The sequence below is a fragment of the Myotis davidii genome, unplaced genomic scaffold (assembly GCF_000327345.1).
Source record: "Myotis davidii unplaced genomic scaffold, ASM32734v1 scaffold370, whole genome shotgun sequence".
Taxonomy (NCBI): Eukaryota; Metazoa; Chordata; class Mammalia; order Chiroptera; family Vespertilionidae; genus Myotis; species Myotis davidii.
This window is the reverse complement of record NW_006288615.1, coordinates 16,893,912-16,908,007: the sequence shown is the minus strand read 5'-3', so window position 1 is coordinate 16,908,007 and position 14,096 is coordinate 16,893,912. Positions and strand designations below refer to the sequence as shown.

The window sequence follows — 14,096 nt, the reverse complement described above, 5'->3', positions numbered from 1 at the left end:
TTTTTTTGGGTGTCCTTGGGATTTTCCCACCTTCCCAGATTTTACAAAACTCCAAACATTGGATTGGGTTGGTGGTTCCTCTTATGAGTCTGTATTTTGCGGTTTTTCCTTCTATTGCAAAGAAAGCCCCCCAAGAGATTGGAAACTGAAAAAAGAAGGAATCTCACTGAATGAGACAGACTTTCAAACTTTACCCCCACACACCATTTTTTTAAAAATCTGATAACCTTTGGAGCGTCTACCTTATTTTATTTAAGTGGAAAGAAAATAAGCTTAGCTGATCAAGAAGGGCCAGTATCACTGCTGTCCTTGAAGAGACCAGCTGAGCAGTTGGCTCCAGGAAACTTGCTGCATGTTCATAGGTCCTAGAAATGTTGCCCTTTTACTGCCCAAACTGCCAAGTTGTTCAGGAATGTGGAGGCGTCAGATCCGTATTGGCCAGAGCAGGACCCTCCAGTTTTTAACTCAGCACAGCTGCATTTTGTAACCATCGCCACTGCCAGAGAGGTTGCCGAACTCTGATAATTACTGGGAAAGAAATAACACAATATTCTTTGATGAGAAGATTACTTGGGGAATTTGATTGTATAATGAAGATGTTGCTTTGAAAGGTACTTCCTATTGTTCTGAATCTGAGACTTGCTAGCAAAGAAAAAAAAAGTGTCACTTGTTTTGACAGGCTACTTAGAAAAATTCTCTGTTTATTACATTAACTGCAGCATTTTATCTGTCAAAGTATGAAAGAATGTTCTGTAGTTTAAAAACAGAATAGAGCTTCAGGGGGAATTTTTTTTGGCACACTCTTGTTGCTATTGGTATTGAAAAAACACACATACATTCTGCATGTGAAATTAGCTTTTCATGTGGTGGCAGGCAGAATGACTCACAATGTGCATCCTGGTTTCGCAGGTGCAGACCTGGGTGGCATTTGGAGGCAAGTGCCATGGAACAGTGACAGTTTGACGGTGCTGTTGTTGCAGCTCACAGACAGGACCATCAAACCTAAAATGAACCCTCAGGGCTTATTGTGTGGATGTTGCTTTGTTTACAAGCCTAAAAATGAGGTTACCCTGCCGCGAATAAGTACAATGGAGACCTTTACCCGAAGAAACATACATTCTGGCTAACTCTGAGCAGATACTCTGGGTTGGGGGTGGGGCCATGGGCACAGAGGTGTGGAGTGACCAGGTCAGCAGCATGTTGCACACTGAGGCCAGCTGGATACAAAGAGGCTTCAGGGGACAAAGACGGCTCTTGCCATACAAGCCTCACAACCTCTTCTTCCAAGTGAAGTAAAATATAATGCTCCACTATTTAGGATGGTCTATGAGGATCTAGCCAAAAGGTGGGAGAGAAATGAAGTAGATGGCATTTCCCAAATCTAATTCTAGGTAGGTGTATAATTTTGAAATTCCTTAAAAGGCTAGACACTTAAGTAGTTCAGAAAGAGATTAAGTCAGACCCGAGCAGAAGAAATATGAATATTTAATATATTTATTACTTTAAATATATTATGTAAAAAGTTTCTTTATTACATACATATCAAGAGAATGGTTGGCAGATTCTGGAGTCTTTCAAATGGATCGGAAATTCAGAAACTTAAGTTCAATGATTTCATGCGATAAATTAATATTTTCTAACATATGCTATGGGGCATGAGGTTGAAAGGAAACAATTTAAAATGACATGAAAAAATACAGGGGTGGGGGTTGGGGATAGGTGTGAGTTGGGGGACATTTTGGCTGTTCCACAGATTTGCTCTAGAGGGCGCTTGAGAGGCTGTGTATTTTCTCTTAGCAGAGCCTATTTTAATAGGGCCTTTATTTGTCCAAGCTGTTTTTGAGGGCGTGGAATTTGAAATCCTGATAATGATAGGGAAATTTGCTTCACCAGCGGAACCCAGATTAGCAAGCCTAAAATCAGTGGTGCCCAGGGTTTTGACTTTTGTTGGGGTATGCCAAGAGTATGTTCAAACTTGTGAAGTCCAAACATTGGAATTGGGCGGCTGGCAGTTCTCAAATGCAAATCAGATGAAAAGAGAAGTGTGACTGAAAGAGCCTAATCTTAATGAAATGAGAAACTCACTGTGCATCTTTCCCTTCACGGCATGACAAACTTCACCATTGTTTTTCCTGGAAAGATTGCTGTGCCGTAGTGAAAGCCTATAGAATTTACCAGAAGAAATTATTGCATTAAGGGGGCCTTTTCTTGGGGTTGGATTTGCTTCTCCCCCATAAAAGCAATCGACCCTTATCTCCCTGTTTATGTGTCCCAGAAACCAACAGTTGGATTGCCGCCATGAGGATTCAGATTTGGGAGAGGGATAGATGGATGTAGCTGCCCGTTTATAGTTTAGGGTTCAATATAAGATTACCTAAAGATTTTAATGACTATTTCTTGGTCAAGTCAATCTGTTTATTGTAGAAACTTTGGGAACTCAAAAGAGTTAAAGAAGAATAAATGACACCTGCATTCCACCTCCCCAAAATAATTATTATTAACATGTTGGTATTATCCCTCTGGTTCTATTTCAATTCATAACTTTTTATACTTAATAATATATCATGGCATTCTCCCTTAACCTTAACTATTCTTTAAGGATGGGATTTTTATATAGGTACATAGTAATCTGTCCTCTGAATAGTCCTTAATACATTCAGTTTGTCATTGTTGGATGTTTAGATTAATTCTCAAACCTTTCTTCTTTCATTTAATTTATTATTTTTTAATTTTATATTTCAATTACAGTTTACATTCAATATTATTTTACATTCATTTCAGGTGTACAGCAAAGTTAGACAATCATATGCTTTACAAGTGTTCTCTCTCCGATATTTCCAGTATCCACGGGGCACCAGACATAGTTATTACAATATTGTTGACTATATTCCCTGTACTTTATCAAGCTCTTTCTTCTTAACAGCAGCAAAAAAAGTAATATTTTAGTGCTCTTCTTCCCGGGACAAAGAAAGAACTAGCCTGGTGTGGGAGCAGAATGATGTCCAGAGCTCCAGCAGGGAACATAAGCTGCTTCACACTGAAGGAGGGCCCAGACCAGGAGAGCTAGGAAATGCGGCTGGAGAGTAGGCTGAGGTCAGATTGAAGGGGGTCTGCTATCCCTCTATGTACCTTGGATGTTATTTTATAGCCACGTGGTGCACCATTGAAGAGTTTTAAAGGGATGTGGAATGGTCAGCTTTGCAGGGGGAGGGTTTCTCTGCCTTCTGTAGGGAATGGGTTGGCGGAGTCCAGACTATAGACAGGATGCCAGGTATTGAGTTTTATGAGACTAAAATTAATTATATTTTGAGAAATTAATGACAGCATATGAAACACATGCATTTGACCCGAGTCTGCTAAATAGAGTAAAAGAAATACTGAGTGGAAGAGCCCTGGATTCTAATCTTACCAGTTTACCAATAAATCACCCAACAACTCCAGACTACAAAGCTGTTAAGCTATAAAATGAGTTTAATAAGACCTACTTACCCTCTTCACAGGGGAGTTGTAGTTAATTAGCCAACATTTGCTGAACTCAGGTGTGCTAGAAACTGTGTTCAATAATTACCTAATTCAGTTCTTTCAACAGAACTGTTTGGTAGTTATTAATACTATCTCCATTTTATGGATTAGGAAAAAGGCTTAGGTTAAGTCACTTGCTTGTGTTTATCCCAAAAGTGGTGGGCTCAGGATTTGGTCCAGGTCTGTCTGACTTCAGAACCTGTGTTCTTTACTCTACCACCTGTCCTGGACCAAAAATGGTTCAAAATTGCTTCCTGGGTTTATTCTTTGAGCACTTGAGAGGATATATATTATAGAAATCTGATTTAAAAATAATTGTTACAGACAAATCTTATCTTATTCAATGACTACCATATAGACCAGGGGTCCTCAAACTACAGCCCATGGGCCACATGCAAATACAAATATTGTATTTGTCCTCATTTTGTTTTTTTACTTCAAAATAAAATATGTGCAGTGTGCATAGGAATTTGTTCATAGTTGTTTTTTTTTTAACTATAGTCTGACCCTCCAACGGTCTGAGGGACTGTGAACTGGCCCCCTGTTTAAAAAGTTTGAGGACCCCTGATATAGACCCTAACGGAGTACAAGTGTACCATCTACTATAGAAAAATATGAACATCAAACCACTAGCCAGAATTTAAAGTAAAAATTAACACTTAATAAATGAGCCCTGCAGGTGTGGCTCAGTTGGTTGAGCATCATCCCATGCACCAAAAGGTCACTGGTTCGATTTCCAGTCAGGGCACATTCCCAGGTTGCGGGTTGGATCCCCGGTTGGGGTGCAAGAGGCAACCGATTGATGGTTCTCTCTCTCCTTTCCTCTGCCTTCCTCTCTCTCTCAAATCAATAAAAATATTGAAAAATAAATGAATCACACAAGTTTATATAGTGACCTCACATACATCGCCTCTTTGAACCTCAAAATAACTCTGTGAACTGAGTAGGCCTTATCCACAACTGTCAAATGAAGAGATTGAGCTTAGTAGATGTCAGATGCCTTCCTTAACATCACACAGTGGTGCTTGTGGCTGAATCAGGAACTGAGCCCAAGTCTGCCTACTCCAGATTCCTGGAATGGCTCTACCACTTAAGATCTAACTCTTAAGAAGCAAGGCTAGGCGGTGAAGAAAAGAAAAGCAATTTGCTGGTTTGTTAGACATGTGATTGGGAAACCAAATCTACCAGTCAGAGAAGTGGAAGAAGGTGAGTTCTCAAGAAGACCTTACGAATGTTAGAAAATGACCCAAGTTTGAGAAATGACTTGTAACCAGGAGAATCAGGCCAATTGAGGTGGAGCGTTGCAATACAACAAAGCATTCTCAACTCCAGAAAAATATGATGAAGCCTTTTCTTTATTTTTAAGCTTGACTGTGGCTTCCGTGGATATCGACAACGCTGACTTTCTGGGTTTTCCCCCAGGCGCCAGGGAAGAGGTCTAAAGGCAGCAGGTCTAGAAGAACTGGTTATCTGCTTTCTCACCCGCATGTTTTACCAGGCGCCACGTCCATGTGCTACTTGGTGGCTGGATGAATCCTTCATTTTATCCACATCCCAAGAACTGAGGGTCTCTGTCTCTGACCTTGATAATTCCTTGATAAAACTGTATTTACCAGCAGTTTCCAAAGTCACCTGGGCCCTCCCATCCTTTCATGTACAAACTGCTTCTCCATCCATCCCCGTTTATTACCGTGTCTGTAACTAGACAGAAAGCGGCCCCTGCGGAAACTAGGCCTTTCCACAGCGGGATCTGACAAATCCACATCAATGTGGCACCATGCAGGTTTGTGAAGAAGCAGGGATGCCTAATATCTCTCCCCGTGACACCTGGAGAAGGACAAGTAAAGACCGGGTACATTCGCCAGCTGCCACTCAGAGCAGCCTGAGAGTCAATTCAGTCCCCTAGCCTTGCAGGTTACTCTCTGAAGGTGCCTGGGAGATCCCTCCTCCTGCTCCGGGCACAGTGTTCCCTTGACTCTTGAAAGCCAAATTGCCTTCAGCCCTTGGGACGCTTTCATTACTCTCTGAACAGGCTGGGGGCTGATTTGCAGAATCCCTCCTCCGTTTTTCCCCCTGCCATCTCCGTGAAGACCAAAGCAGAAGAGGTGCGTAATGCCGCTTTTTGCCAAGAGAAACCTGCTTTGAAAGCACGACTTTGTTCAGAGATCGTGGTGGAGAAGGCACCGTTTTAGACTTGCCCGGTGCGCTTTTAGGGCGGGGGTGGATCGAGATGAGAACCTTTGCCTGAAGATGCAAGAGCAGAGAGGCGAGTCTTCTCTGAGACACTAGAGGGCACAGCAGCTCTGAGCTGGTGGCCTGTTCTCTGTCCCTGCAGCCACAACATGAAGATCCCCCTGGGGGGGGAGGGCGCGAGGGGGGACTCACATTTTTATTCACTTCAGTGGCACAGGTTGTCACACTGGCTTTTGCTTCATCTGGCCTCTTCCCTGGGACTTCCGTCAACTTTCAATTCTAATGACATGTTGAGGCCCCGGGCAACAGTGAGTTTGCTGGTAGCCAACCTCTCACGAATGCTTTTGTTGCTTTGCTAACTGAATATACTCATGCTTTAGAGTAAGTCTCTTCACACCTTGCAGTGCTGACTTCTCTCAGCTCATTAAAAACGTGCTATAAACAGGACCCAAAAGTTCATGGCTACCCGGGTGGCTTGCCCAAGCACAGTGGCCTGCCCTGTGATTACTTGGCCACTTCAGACCTCAGGGTCATTTTTTCCCTTTCATTTTGAATGTTATTTAGGACTCAGAGACGAAGCTGTTTTTAAGCTTTGTTCCATTCTCTTTCAAAAGGCTACCATAGCTTTCTCCAGGGCATCCGGGGGAAGTGTTTATGTCTCTGTAGTGGTTATTACATGATGCGTGAGCACCGGGAGGGGTAGGATAAGTTGCCATGTGGGTCTCTGGGCAGGTGTGGTGGTCACACCCACAGCGGAACCAGCCCTGGAGGCGCTGGGGGCCACATTTCCCGACAGCCTTGGCTTCATGAGAGGCACGAGGGGAAGCGTGCAGGCTAAACTCCCTCCCCCCACTTCTTCCCAGGAGTTTTGAAACGAAGGAGGATTTCCCAGGAATGGAGCCCATCCTCTGTGTCTGGCAGGAGGGCCGTGGCTGTCACATGCTCTGTTCTGCTTCTGTCTCGGGCTCCCGGCTGTGCCTTCATCTTAGAGAGCAGGTCTGAGTGTTAGCCTGGCAGTACACTCTGCCACTGCCTACTGCTCAGTGGGGGCGGGGAGGGCCCTGACTGACCGCTGACCTTGTGATGAACCACTCTGACCTGCTCGCTCCTGGCCTTGTCTTATCAGCAATGCCGTCTTCCTCCTGTGCTGATTTTCTTTTTCTTTTTTAATTGTTGCTAGTATTACAGATATCTCCCTTCCCCTCCCCCCTGCCCTCCTCCCAGCCCCTACCACCCTCCCCAGGTCTTCACTACTTTATTGCCTGTGACTATGGGCCAAACATATCCTATATAATAAAAGCCTAATATGCTAAGTGTGTGGTCATCCAGTCAGCCATTCAACCAATCAAAGCATAATATACTAATGATATGCTAAGGCCACTTAACTGCTCGCTATGATGTGCACTGACCACCAGGGGGCAGATGCTTCAACCGGTAGGTTAGCTTGCTGCTGGGGTCTGGCAAATCGGGACTGAGGGAGTCAGGCTGGACACATCCTGGAGCCCTCCTGCGTCCCTCCCTGGCCCCGATTGTGCACTGGTGGGGTCCCTTGGCCTGGCCTGCACCCTCTCGCCATCCGGGACCTCTCGGGGATGTCAGAGAGCCGGTTTTAGCCCGATTCCTGAGGGCCAGGCTGAGGGACCCCACTGGTGCACGAATTTGAGCACAGGGCCTCTAGTAAGTATATAAGTTCTTTGGTTTATCTCTTCTTGTCCCCCCAACCCCACATCGAGGTATGTTAGTCTGTCTCATGCCTCCATGCTTCAGGTCTTATTTTGTTGGTCAATTCATTTTGTTCATTAGCTTCCACAAATAAGTGAGATCATGTGATATTTGGTTTATTTCACTTAGTATAATATTTTCCAGGTCCATCCACGCTGTCCCAAAGGATAAGAGATCCCTCTTTTTTATAGCTGCATAGTATTCCATAGTGTAAATGTCCCACAGCTTTTTATCCATTCATCTCCTGATGGGCACTCAAGCTGTTTCCAAATTGATTTTCTTATCTGAGTTGAGCTGTGGCTGCTTCCAGCTATTCTCAGACATTTATTCCTATCTGCTTTTGGTCACCCAAGAATTCCTAAAATCTCTGATCAACCATAGGACTCTTTTGTGGTTTGTGGTGGTGGTGTGTGTCTGTTTTCAGTGCTGTTTTGGATTTTCAAGTGTCTTTTCCATCAGACTTTTAGCGTGGCAGACAACTCTCCAGCCACAAAAGGGCCCAGCCTAGCAGATACTGCGTGGTCTTTGGAGATCGCTGCTGTCCAGGCCCTCGCTGATCTTGACTGAGTAACTTCAGCTGATCTAAGATGACAGTTCTTCCTCGCAGCTGGATGAATACATCCACAGTCTTTTAGAAATATATCTTTTTTATCACTTAACAGGATTTGGAGTATGAGGTGAGGTTCAACATTTTCATCCTGTCTCCCCTCCATTAATTATTTGCCAAGACAAAAATGAGTTGTGTCGTGGCCACCCTGTCTTACTTGGCCTTGAATAGGAGGGATAACAGAGCTTAAACCCCCATTTTTCTCAGGCCACAAGACAGGAACTGGTTTTTGGTATTGCTTCCATATGTCCCTTGGACAGACCCTGAATTCAGCATGAATTGTGAGAACTAGTATTTTCGATCATCTGATAAACTGTATTGAACATCCACCCTGATAATAATTTCATCCTCCGTTTGTGCTATATTTCCAATGAATCAATGCTTCATGTATATTAACTCTTTTGGTCTTTACAACAATCATATTTATTGTTTTCATTTTAGAAATGCAAAAATAAGGCATTAGACCAATTGGGCATCTAGGAAGTTCATGATTTAGATCTCAAATCCAGTTTCTGCTCCCAGTCCAGCACCCTGTGCACTTTCTTGAGAAGAGCAGTATAGGGTTATGGGTATTTAAGCAAATAACATTCCTCGCGGTATGTTGTAATCACCACAGTAGCCGGGCCATGTGCCATGGAAGAATAAAGGTTGGAGAACCAGTTTTACCTGGGAGAGATAACATCTGAGCTGGGCTTAAAGCTGGGGGGGAAAAAAAATCCTAGGCAAAGAGAGGAGACGCATGTGAAAAGTCTTGGAGACATGAAAAAGCATAACGTTTTGAGGAATGGAGAGACACGGGGCATGGGTGGAGCAGAGAACAGAGCCATGAGGGAAGGTGTGAAGAGAGGAAAGGAAGATAGCTGAGTCTGCAAAAGTCCACTGAGACCTGCCCTGTGATGACGAGGGAGCACCCTGGGCAGTAAGCTTGTGGAGCTGTGGCTTGTCTGGGAAGAGCTGGCCAGGAAGCTGTCCGAGCTCGGGATAGACATCTGTTTGGAGATAAAGATGTGGGTCTCAGCGTTATATAGGTGAAAGTCGGGGGTTTTTCAAAGGGAGAGAAAGCAGAACAAAATGAGAACAGAGCTGAAGGCAGGACATTGGGACACAGCACAATTTAGGAGGTGAACAAAAGAACAACAGATCAAAAGAGACATGGAGAAGAAATGTTTAGGAAAGCAGGAAGAGAGAGCCGGGAGCGGGCAGCGTGGGGAGAAGAGAGCTTCCATCAGTGCTCAGTGGTGTTCGGCAGTGGGATGATGAGTAGATTTCAAAAATGGCTTGCATGTTGCCATCCTTGCCTTCTCCTACACTTTGGTGCAGGTCCTCAGACTACCTCTAATGGGTAAAGGGTGTCTTGAACCAGCGGTCACATTTTCAGTATGCTGCACTGAGGATCTGACAGAGTTCTTTCTCATATGTTTTAACTCTTGGACAATATGTAATTATTTTTAATGTAATGTGATGTGTTGATTCTAAAGGCAACACTTTTTTTTAATCTGTAAGAGTTGATTAATATGAGAAAAACTTTTTAAAAAGAATCAACTACACCTGAAGAAAAAAGCGTTGATCAATATGCATTTCATATTGATATTATGTAAAAACACTCTTCCTAAACTCATAGAGATCTGCTCCCAAAATTCCAAATTTGAATGTGTTAGGATTTTAGAGCTAAATTCTAACACTTCCTTTTCCCAGTGGAGTTTTCCTCCTCCCTCCATAACAGCCCATCCCATGGAGGTGAGAATGCGACTTGGCGACTGATTTCTCTTTAGCCAGGCTTCTAGGAGGGTCCATGCTATTTGCAGCTGATGTCAAGTAGCAAGAACAGCGGGGCAGCTCCTTGTGCTGAAGAGCATAATCCTATTACGCCAGCCTTGAGACTCTCACCTTAGCTGCCTCTATCACAGTAGATGGACTGAGGTGACTCCATTGACTTTTAAATCCCCAAGGATCCTCCTTTCAAAATCCCATGTGTAAGTCAAGTAGTAGATTAGCCCCTTGCTAAGAAGGCCTGGCCCCCTCAAATCCCTGTGGCCATAGTATTTTCTTTGGTGTGTTTGGGTCCCATCTTTTCTGAGGTCCACCATTAAGCACTGGATTGATGCACAGTGGTGGTCCTTGGCAGGAGGTGGGCCTGGCTGGCATCTCCCTGGGTCATGGATTTAGTCCCAGTCTTTGTATAGTCGAGATTAGGAAATATACCCTTCGTAGATGCTGTAAGAGAGGCACATCATCTTCTTTTGTTCATGCTAAATGTCCTTGAGAAGGTGATGTGCAAGGTGTGCGAAGAGTTTTCTTCCTCTGACGGCCCCCACTTGATCTGTCATCAACCCCATCTTATGAATGGCTGCATAAGTGTTTAATCCAATTAACTATTTTGGAGTATTTACAATTCAGTTTTGATTGCTCAGAGTACTTACCTATAATTGACTAAATTTCAGATGTAATTTGCTGGCCCAAATGTTGTACTCTGTCAGTTAAACTTCTTATGCAAAGGTTTGAGTTTTGAATATCATTTTGCTGAGGGTTTTTTCCCACCGACACAAATAAATATGCAGGTACCTTCACATGTACTGCTTCCTTCAGCTCACACCTCTCTCTCGGGAAGGCATGTCCCAGTTTACAGATGAGACTGAGGCTGATGTCACACGGCTGGTGGGGGGTGCACTGCGGTTAAAACTTTATCTTCAGCCTGGAAATTCAGAGCGCTGTTCAGTACACCATCGCTCCCTGAATTTATTTGACCCAGGACCACTTTTTAAAAATACAATGTAATTAAGCATGGAACACCACCAGTAGCTCACTAAAGTTTAAGTATTTAATATACAGTAACATTGACTAATACAATAAGTTACTGAAATTTTAAGACAAAATGTGTAGAATAGACTGATGATCATGTAGTAGGTGACATACATGACTGCAGGAATTCGCTGAGAGCAAATGCGGCCTGTCCATCTACATGGAGCTTGACTTCCTAGTACTCTCAGAATCAATAACCAATTTGTTTCAAAATTTTAATAGCACATCAGTCAAGGTTTCTTACATTGCAGAGAGCAATAGAATATCTCAATTCCTCACCAATCAGATGTTCTCTTTGATCTATAGTTAAACACTATTAGTGATTCCAGAATAATTATAGGCGTGAAAGTGATTAGGAATCTATTCTGTCCCTCCATGTCAAAATGTCCATAACATCCACATAACCTATCTTTAAAGGAAGATTATTGGATACTAGTTCTAAAATAAATTATAGGAGGAGAAGCTAACTAGTATACTAATTAACACCTCATGGGACAGTGGTCATGCATGAAACAGAGTTTGGGAAGTGGAAGTATATACCTCTCTTCTCTCCCTTTCTTCCTAATCCCAAACACTACTATCTGCCTTCTGCTCATCTCATGCCCTCACCTTCTCAGGAATAGGCAAGAAAATAATGAGTCTCTACATCCCTTATTTAAGTCCTATGGTAGAAGTGTATTATACAACTTTAAACATAGTGACAGCAGCATTATTATTCTGTTAGGCTAAGATACCACACAGGATCTCAAGGAATTTGGATCAATCATCCAGTTGATGAAATCAGTTGTTTCTAGTTGTGTTAAAGACAAGTTTTCCTATTATTGATTAAGATGGTAATGCAAAGCAATTTTCTGGAGCAGTCATCTACAAAGTGAGAGATAGATTAGCCAACTACAACGTGAGCAGAGATGTTTTACCCTCTGAGATTAGAAGGGTAGGGGACTCTGTGCCCATTCTTCCATTGACAACACATTCATTCCAAAACCTCCTTTAGGGATTATAATGGCATAATCTCGCCCTCTGCCAGTATCTTTTTATAGAGATTCCTCCTAAGAAATCTGAGCTGTATTACTGACCCTTGAGTCCACTTCCGTATTTCAGGCTTTAGTGATGACTTTTTTTCTCATTATTTCCTTGTTACTTTTTTCTTTGTAGACCTGGCCAGAGGAGTATGGATGACCTAGAGATTATCTATGATGAGCTCCTTCACATTAAAGCCTTATCCCATCTTTCTACCACCGTAAGTTGTCTCTTATTGAGCAAGGTCAGGAGACTTTGAGTTAAATGCAGTTAGGACTGGAGGAGTGTACTTGGTATGGAGGGCAGGAATATCTGGATTCTGCCTCATAAATCATCCCTGGTCTCTCCCATGAGATGCTAAGTAAGTTGTACCCAAGAAGAATCACTGTAATGGGATCAAGCATTGTCACATCATTAGTAGTCGCCCAGGTGCTGGAAACCCCAAAGCAATTTGATGTGAGTGGGATCGGAACATATGCTTCATCCTTCCAAGTCTGAACTATGGAACCTGCACACCTAGGCAAGATACCAGGCCTTCAAAATGGCCCTGAGACCCTCCCATGAAATACAGAGCCAGAGGGAGGAGGGAGATAAATCAGGGTGACCTGCCCTGGCCCAAGTGGCCAGCTTTTGCTGCCCTATTGAGAAAGGATGCAGAAGGTTCAAGAGAGAATTACTTCAGATATGTTAGGGCACAATAGCATACCCAATAGTGATAAGTGGCCCAATGGCTGTTTGGCTCTAAAATTCTAAGTGACTAGGATATTTAGGGAGGCGGCGGACAGAAACACCTCCCCCTGTAGAAGGATCACAGGAACAGGATTTCTAGGCAACACATGTCTCCTCTATGTTAATAACTCAACACCAATAATAAAAAGAAGTTGCAATGTTCACAGATTATATACCGAGGCCCCTTAGCAACGTCTGCATCCCTAATTTGCCTTTCGTTCCCAGCTCCCTAGCTGACACTATGCTATCATATGCTAGCAGTGTCTGTGGTCCCTGCTCCGGGGGTCTCTGAAGAGACCAGCGAGGCATTTGTCACTGCCCCAAGCAGAAGGGCTCCAAACGCCTCCCTCTTCAACCCAACAGAGCTGCCTTCACATTCCTCCCCCCTCCCCCTGCTCTCCCGGGGGTCCACAAGCTTGCTCACTGGGTAGAGAAACCAGGAGTGTGGTCCAGCCTCCCCACCACTGTCCTCTCATCCTCACTTCATCCGTGGGGAGAGGGAGGAGGTCTAGTGTCTGGGAGCCTCACCGGGGAGCCCCCGCCAATGTAAGCGCCCGGGGCTCACAGCGCAGAGGAAGGTGCGGGGAGACCCCTGTCCCTGCCTGTGCTCCAGGTCCCCAGCATGCCCCATTCTGGCTCCCCCAGTCCGGACGGGATGGAGAGGAGTGTGGATAGTCTCCTCTCCTCCCTCAAACCACAGGTACCCAGGCACTGGGGAACATTCTCAGGCTACTTAAAGCTTAGGGAGATGGAGCCATAATTTGGGGCCATAATTTGGAATAAAAAAATTTTTCTTAGCTATCTCAGAATATAACTATGCTTACACATTTGAGCTTAATAATTCATTCACCTTGAAGACTTTGACTTTCCCAACACGTTTGCAGGGATGCATTATGTAGGACGCAGGGAAGAGCCTGTAACAGCAATGGAGTCACATGATACTATAGATGCTCTTACCTTCTCGCCCAAGACAAAAGATAGGCAGTGAAATTGGCTAGAGCATAAGTGTGAAACCACAAAAACCATCTGTAGGGCAGTGGTCTTGTATGAATGAGCGTATACAATAGCTCATGTTAGAGCTTTGAGAATCTAGCGGCAAATCTAGTGAACGTGGTTCTAGACAACAGTAGCGCAAGCAGCGCCGGAGACGGCTGTGTGGGAAGAGGGTCAGTTAGCACTGCTCAGAAAGGGAACATGTCTTCCCCCTCCAAAAAAAAAAAAAAAAAAATCTGGCCTTTCCACATCCTTTCTCTTTTCCTTCTAGGTGAAACGGGAGCTAGCAGGTGTTCTCATCTTTGAGTCTCACGCCAAAGGAGGCACCGTGTGTAAGTGAAAGCTGTGACTGGACGTTGCGCCTGGCTAGTGCCCTCGGGAGCCTGTGCCATGGGACCCTGACTGCACATGCGCCCCTTTCAGACTCGGCAGCATGTCCTGCAGCACTTTTTTTTTTGGATTCTGTGATCATTCCCAGCACATGTCCGTTATCCTGGAGCGTGGTGGTTTT

The 14,096-nt window shown here is 44.1% G+C and overlaps 1 protein-coding gene across 7 annotated transcripts in view; it reads left to right on the top strand.

Annotated features, from left to right (window-relative positions):
* RAPGEF4 (Rap guanine nucleotide exchange factor 4) overlaps positions 1 to 14,096 on the top strand; it is a 225,534-nt gene that overhangs the window by 139,357 nt on the left and 72,081 nt on the right. For all 7 annotated transcript variants that reach the window (XM_006760619.2, XM_006760617.2, XM_015561981.1 and 4 more), the window contains 2 exons: positions 11,999 to 12,083; positions 13,857 to 13,917. In XM_006760619.2, coding sequence (XP_006760682.1) covers positions 11,999 to 12,083; positions 13,857 to 13,917 — 146 coding nt within the window. The remainder of the gene's footprint in view (positions 1 to 11,998; positions 12,084 to 13,856; positions 13,918 to 14,096) is intronic.